General features: G+C 48.0%; 1 protein-coding gene across 1 annotated transcript in view; it reads left to right on the top strand.

Moving 5' to 3' along the window:
* The first annotated feature begins 2,889 nt into the window (after positions 1–2,889).
* LOC126092872 (uncharacterized) overlaps positions 2,890–7,054 on the top strand; it is an 873,443-nt gene continuing 869,278 nt past the window's right edge. Inside the window, exons 1-2 of the mRNA XM_049908602.1 lie at positions 2,890–3,386; positions 3,746–3,815. Coding sequence (XP_049764559.1) covers positions 3,318–3,386; positions 3,746–3,815 — 139 coding nt within the window. The 5' untranslated portion in view covers positions 2,890–3,317. The remainder of the gene's footprint in view (positions 3,387–3,745; positions 3,816–7,054) is intronic.

Genomic DNA, 7,054 nt, shown 5'->3' with positions numbered 1-7,054 from the left:
ATATCCACCTTTCGCAGCAATGCAGGCTGCTATTCTCCCATGGAGACGATCGTAGAGATGCTGGATGTAGTCCTGTGGAACGGCTTGCCATGCCATTTCCACCTGGCGCCTCAGTTGGACCAGCGTTCGTGCTGGACGTGCAGACCGCGTGAGACGACGCTTCATCCAGTCCCAGACATGCTCAATGGGGGACAGATCCGGAGATCTTGCTGGCCAGGGTAGTTGACTTACACCTTCTAGAGCACGTTGGGTGGCACGGGATACATGCGGACGTGCATTGTCCTGTTGGAACAGCAAGTTCCCTTGCCGGTCTAGGAATGGTAGAACTATGGGTTCGATGACGGTTTGGATGTACCGTGCACTATTCAGTGTCCCCTCGACGATCACCAGTGGTGTACGGCCAGTGTAGGAGATCGCTCCCCACACCATGATGCCGGGTGTTGGCCCTGTGTGCCTCGGTCGTATGCAGTCCTGATTGTGGCGCTCACCTGCACGGCGCCAAACACGCATACGACCATCATTGGCACCAAGGCAGAAGCGACTCTCATCGCTGAAGACGACACGTCTCCATTGGTCCCTCCATTCTCGCCTGTCGCGACACCACTGGAGGCGGGCTGCACGATGTTGGGGCGTGAGCGGAAGACGGCCTAACGGTGTGCGGGACCGTAGCCCAGCTTCATGGAGACGGTTGCGAATGGTCCTCGCCGATACCCCAGGAGCAACAGTGTCCCTAATTTGCTGGGAAGTGGCGGTGCGGTCCCCTACGGCACTGCCTAGGATCCTACGGTCTTGGCGTGCATCCGTGCGTCGCTGCGGTCCGGTCCCAGGTCGACGGGCACGTGCACCTTCCGCCGACCACTGGCGACAACATCGATGTACTGTGGAGACCTCACGCCCCACGTGTTGAGCAATTCGGCGGTACGTCCACCCGGCCTCCCGCATGCCCACTATACGCCCTCGCTCAAAGTCCGTCAACTGCACATACGGTTCACGTCCACGCTGTCGCGGCATGCTACCAGTGTTAAAGACTGCGATGGAGCTCCGTATGCCACGGCAAACTGGCTGACACTGACGGCGGCGGTGCACAAATGCTGCGCAGCTAGCGCCATTCGACGGCCAACACCGCGGTTCCTGGTGTGTCCGCTGTGCCGTGCGTGTGATCATTGCTTGTACAGCCCTCTCGCAGTGTCCGGAGCAAGTATGGTGGGTCTGACACACCGGTGTCAATGTGTTCTTTTTTCCATTTCCAGGAGTGTAGTTGGTCCTAGTTGATACAATTCAAGTGTTAATACTACAGCTTACTCTATGTTAGTTATCTTTTGCTCTCACTATGGGCACTACTGTTATGTCTTTCTATGTTATTTTATTCTACTTATGCTAACCTACTTCTACCTGCAGCGTTACAGACGTGCCAGCGTTGTATAAACCTGTGATGTTGGCCCTGTTCACCGAGCTAATCCCGATGAACGTGCCCCTGGCACCGGGCTGGCCGGAGTTGTTGATCGCTGCAGTACTATGTTGCGTTTTTTTTTTTTAATCTTTATTCAATTCATTACATTATTCATATAACCCACTACCTAACTTAGGATCTTAATGATGATACAGTACAATGCAGCTTTTTATTCGACACTACAGGTACTTCTATTATTATTATTATTACTCTAGTCTTACCGCTATGAGGTTCTAAGCTACTTAATCTAAGGAACTACATGCTACCTGCAGCGTTACAGGTGTGCCAGTGCTACTATAAACCTGCTAGGTGTTGGCCCGGCCCACTGAGCTAATCCCAGTGGGCGTGCCCCTGGCACTGGGCTGGCCTTTAACTTTGTGTCGCTGCAGTCTATTCTAGGTGTTATCCTATCTTCTACATCTAATCTAACTACATATGTCATAATCGGTGTGCGTTCCATTCCGGTGTTTATGTACCCCCTTCCCTCCTAGCCCAGGGTAAGGCGGATTCCAGCCGTGTGGCGGCTGGCCAAGTCCCTACCCGGGGGTACAGGAAGGATGCACGAAGTCGGTGAAAGTATTTGCCTTTTACTGATGATTGTCCCTTAAAAAGTTCTTAAGTACTTTCTTTGATATTTCATCAGTGAGTTTATTTAGGGTGTTGAAGGTGTTTTCGTGCCTTAATACGTGTCATTGTTCGGTAGCTGTTGTCGTAGATCATGGGCTACATCATCGAAGAGGCGCCACTCATACACCACATGTTCTGGGGTACCTTATGTTGTGTTTATCTTACCTAGTCTGCCATCTTTAATCAGTACCTTGCTGCTCTGTATTTATTCCGAAACGGTTAGTAGCGAGGTGCGAGCAACCCGCGCCGTTAAAGCGGAAGTATTGCGAAGATGCGACGAGCCGCGCTTCGGCAGAATTTGGTGCGGCGCGCGAGACAGGCGGTGAGCTAGGCAGCCGGCGCCTTCTCGGAAGACTCTGTCGGCGCCTACGCACTCGTTTTCATTCACAAGTAACACGGCGCGACAGAGAGAGGGAGCAGAGGAGAGCAGCCTCCTTGCGATGCCCCCGCTCCCGGAGTGCGGGCCACATATCGCCTCCCCTCCCCGGAGCCGCACGGCATCGGCGATAGCCAATCGCAGAGCAGCGGCGCTTACTCCTCGTGGACGAGTCTATTCTTATGAATGAGCGGGCCGAGGGTGGGCCCGCGCGGCGCTCCCGGCCCTGCGGCGACCGCAGCGCCGCGGCCGCCCGCTGCGCCGAGCCGAGCCGCGCGACTATCGATTGGCGCGGCCGGCGAGCGGGGCGGCCTCCCCCGCGCGCGCGCCGCTTGGACTCGCCCGGCGGCCACTCCAGTTCAGCTGACTGCCGTACTCGTGTACGGCGGCCGTAGTAAGGCGGGCGCGCGCCAGCGCCAGTCAGCGCCGAGCCGGCTCCGCGGGAGGAGGTGCGCACGCGTCCGCTCCGTGCAGAGCAAGGCCGGCCGGCCCAGCCCAGCCCAGCAGCGCTCCCGGGATGCCGCAGAGGCGACGGCGCCTGCCCGCGAGGACCGTGTGACGCCGGACCCCCTCCGTGTGCTGCCGCGGCCCACCGCCCACAAAGCCGCCGCCACCACAACAACAACAACATTCCCTTCCTTTGTTGTCGCGTTCCCCAGACAGCGGCGGCGGGACGCGCAGTGCTTCGACACCACCACCCCACCCCTCTGTACGTGTGTACGCGGACACTCTTTCTTCCTCGGTCTCTCAACAAAACCCGACATCGGCCTCCACCCCTGACAGTTCTCTCGTCTCTGCCACCCACCCCGGTACCGGAATAAAAAGGCGTAAAATTTTTTTTTACGTCCCGGGCGTCAGTGAAATATGCTCAAGTTTCTCACCCACAAACTGAGGACACATTCTCTGAATGAAGATCAGCCGCACCAGGACAAGGTAGGCACATTAATTATCCCGACAACTGCCACGGCTTTTTTCCCGTTTTTTTTTCGAGCTGGTCACCTTCCTTGAAGGTCATACCGGGGGCCCACCAGCTCGCCCACAAGCTAAGATGGCTGCCGCTGCGAGCTGCAAAGTAGAACAAAGAGCTCCGCTTTCGACGGTCGTTTTCGACCCTGCGCGGGCCTCCTGCGTCCGTGGCGAGCTGTGAAAAGTTTAAACTGGCCCTGCGCTACGATCTGAGAGTGAAAATTCGGTGCCGGCTGTTGTATTTGCTGTAGAAATTGTGCTCTGAACGTGTGCCAACGCTGTAAATATGGCTGACACGATTTGTGTTTTCTGTTTTTGCCCCGTAGGCAGACGACGACCACGACTCGGGAACGGAATCTGACGACGAGAACGGAGAGGCAGACGACCCGGAAAGCAGTAAGTACGCCTGCAGTCTGGCAGACTTTGCTGCGAAATCCACTGTGCGAGCGCTGCGGCTCTGCGGCTGGCAGAGCTAGTGAACGGTATCGGCGACCTGCCACGTAAACTTCATTGATAACAAAGACGACTTTCACACTCGGCGACTTCAGTGGCTGACTGAAGCGTGACAGTTAGCTGCTCAGCAGAACAAAAGTGGTGCTTTCTACTTGTGTGTTATCTGTGAGATAGTGCTCCTACACGAGCAGTGCCCTTTGAGGCATCTGTCACATTAAAAACAGTCTGCTACGATATTGCTCCGTTGCATCCTATCCATGAGTACGAATATATCGATAACTGAGGGCATGTTTAGTTCGCATATGAAACGTGGTATCGCTTTGTCATAAATGTTATCCTAAAAAAAAAACAAATCATAAATGTCACCCTAAAAGAAACAAAAAGTTGTTTTGTCATAATGTTTGTGGATCTCGTCACTTGATGTTTCATGTATAAGAAAAATATATTTTTCCTGGCCAGTGGTACAAATTATTCAGTAAAATTTTAAAGGGCAGCGCAGCAGTAGTATATCAATACAAGAAATTCGGTATTCTGTTCGCTCCTAACTAGTCAAGCGAAATGAAGCAAAAAGTGCAGATGAGAAAAGCATAACAATGGAAATAAACGGGGAATTGAAATATAATATTCTGGTTTCTGTGAATGTATAGAATCTGTTACAACCAAACAATCCGGAATGTGTATCAATATAGAATGTTTGAGAAGATATAAGCAGTTATAATTTACTTATTTGTCCGTTTTTTTTACAACTAGCGTGAAGTAATACCTTTACACGACATAATAGTGACAGGACACAGTAACGTATTTTTGGGGAAAATACAATATTCTGGCTACAAAGGAGAACGATTGAATTGCCTTGTTTTAGACACAACAAATCATAGAATAAAATGAAGTGTAAAGTAACATAAGTGAAACTATGAATGATTTTAACAATAAAAGCCACAATGAATAGCAGCAAGACAGGTTACTGACGTTCATGATTTTGGTTATTTGTTACTTACAGTAGTTCTTTTAATAAACAGTCTACATAGACTCGTCCCTCGAAATAGTTCCCGATGAATCTGCCCTTGAGACAATGAAGTTTAGGTGCTTGCTGGTAACTTTAGGCTTGAAAGAAATGCTGTGAAACTTGTCGAATGAAACTTTTACACTTTGTGGAAATTTCATCTGATGGAAATTAAAATCAATATGGACAGTGATTTAAAATCAATATTGACAGTGCAAGTATCCCTTTTCGGTCACAGAAACTAACCGGTATAATCTAGAACTATAATCTAAGTACGATAACGTCCTCTATAGACTGGGGTTGAAAGTTATTACAAAATTTTATTCCGATTTTTTATCAACATTGTGAGGAAGTCATATATTTTGTCTCAGTGCGAGAATTTTTTTTCGTGGGGCGGGGGGGGGGGGGGGGGGGCTTAAGACCATGCCAAAAGCTGATAGGCCCTAATAAATTCATTCGTATGGATACCTTCAGATTGATCGACCGGAAGCTCCACGAAGTTGACAATACTTTCTCAGTGCATAACGTATTCTATGATCTTCTGGCAATGTAGCAGTGCTTCTATACAATAAAATAGTGAACTAAATAATCCACTTCGGAAACAGAACGGGACGACAATTGTGTGTGACATTATCTTTCCCCCAAGCGTAGACTCGAAATTCGTCCTTGAGTCGACGTAATATGTACACCACAAACTTGGGTAACAATGCCGTAGCCATCGAGTAAGTGCTTTATGAGTAATCTCTTTTCCCAGTCAACATTTTTTCCATTGTCGCTGAGTACGTTAGTCATTTACTTTATCCGCAACAGTAATTGGTTCCAGTTCATATCCCTGTGCACGGATATTCTCTTGTGTGACACGAATGTGCCCATTTTGTGATTCTTTCATTTTCTACTTGAAGGTACTAAATGAAGCGAGCAAACGGGCTTGAAAATGCAAAAGGACGGAAGCTTTGGCCTTCTCTAAGCACGTATTCATTAAGTTTTCTCTGGATATTTCTGTATGGCAACATTTCACTACTGATAATTACGTGAACTGCAACAAAAATTATCAGCCAAGTTAATAAAACATTACATGATCGAAGAATTCCTGTACAGCTCGTACAGTAGTAAGTTATACTGATCTGAACCAATGCCAATAACTTTAAGGCGTCTAGACGTTACTACTCATGTAATTGCTGAGTACAGTGTCAATCCAAATACAAAATAATTTTTTTAAGTTATATATTTCTGCTTCTTGTCTGACAAATGGTACCACTGCCAGTGTTGACGTAGTCATCATCAGTTGATGTGAATACGTTAAACAGACACTCGTTAACTGAAAGCCCGGGGAGGTGCTCACAGTTCAGACTGAAGGTAAGTTGAGAAAACTGTGACACATACAGTAAGCTACAGTCGTTGACTGCGGTGGTTGGCGATGATTTGGTGTACATTACGCCCATGCTAGCTGATTATCCAGTATGGTCCGTCTGCATACTTATCCCATTTTTGCTTTAGATAGAAAAATGAATTACGGACTTATTAGTCTGTACAGTGTAAAAACGAACTTTATTTTTAGTCCACTCTCCCAAAGTGGAACATGTTCAGGTGATGAGTTTACTATTAAAGTACTTAAATCATCTGATGATTACGGTGTAATAAGTTAAAACCGTTAATGATACCATTTGAGTGACTTAAGACTGAAATGTATAACGAATAAGCTACAGTATAGTCTCTGAGTCTCAAAGGCAGCATAGCTAGTCTGTGTAAGAAAAGATTGTTTCTCGAAGACTGTTGATAATGAGAACTAAATGTAAAAATTCACTTGCGTCATATTCACGATCCGCCAGTGTCCAATATGGAATGCAGGCATATAAACAACAGGATGGTTAGTTTCTGCAGTTGCAATTAATACCTGTGGGTAGGAGGAAGGTAAGAAAGAAATTCACTGTTCGCCCAAAGATGATGTTTATAAGCACGATGAGCTTTGTGTTCTTTTTCTAACCTGTGCGAGTGAAAACAAAACAGTAACAAAGAATTGTAGGGGTCCTCAGAGTGGAAAATGGAAGAGGAAATAGCAAAAGTAAAATGTGTAGGGTTTAACGACGTGTTCATTGAAAATGGAACATTCACTGTCGGATAGGAACCATACCATCACTCCCCTTAAGTGATTTAAATACACTGTGGAAAACCTAAGTTG

This window comes from Schistocerca cancellata, chromosome 7 (assembly GCF_023864275.1).
Source record: "Schistocerca cancellata isolate TAMUIC-IGC-003103 chromosome 7, iqSchCanc2.1, whole genome shotgun sequence".
In the NCBI taxonomy this organism is placed as follows: domain Eukaryota; kingdom Metazoa; phylum Arthropoda; class Insecta; order Orthoptera; family Acrididae; genus Schistocerca; species Schistocerca cancellata.
The sequence above is the reverse complement of the archived record's forward strand: the minus strand, read 5'-3'. Positions and strand labels throughout refer to the sequence as shown.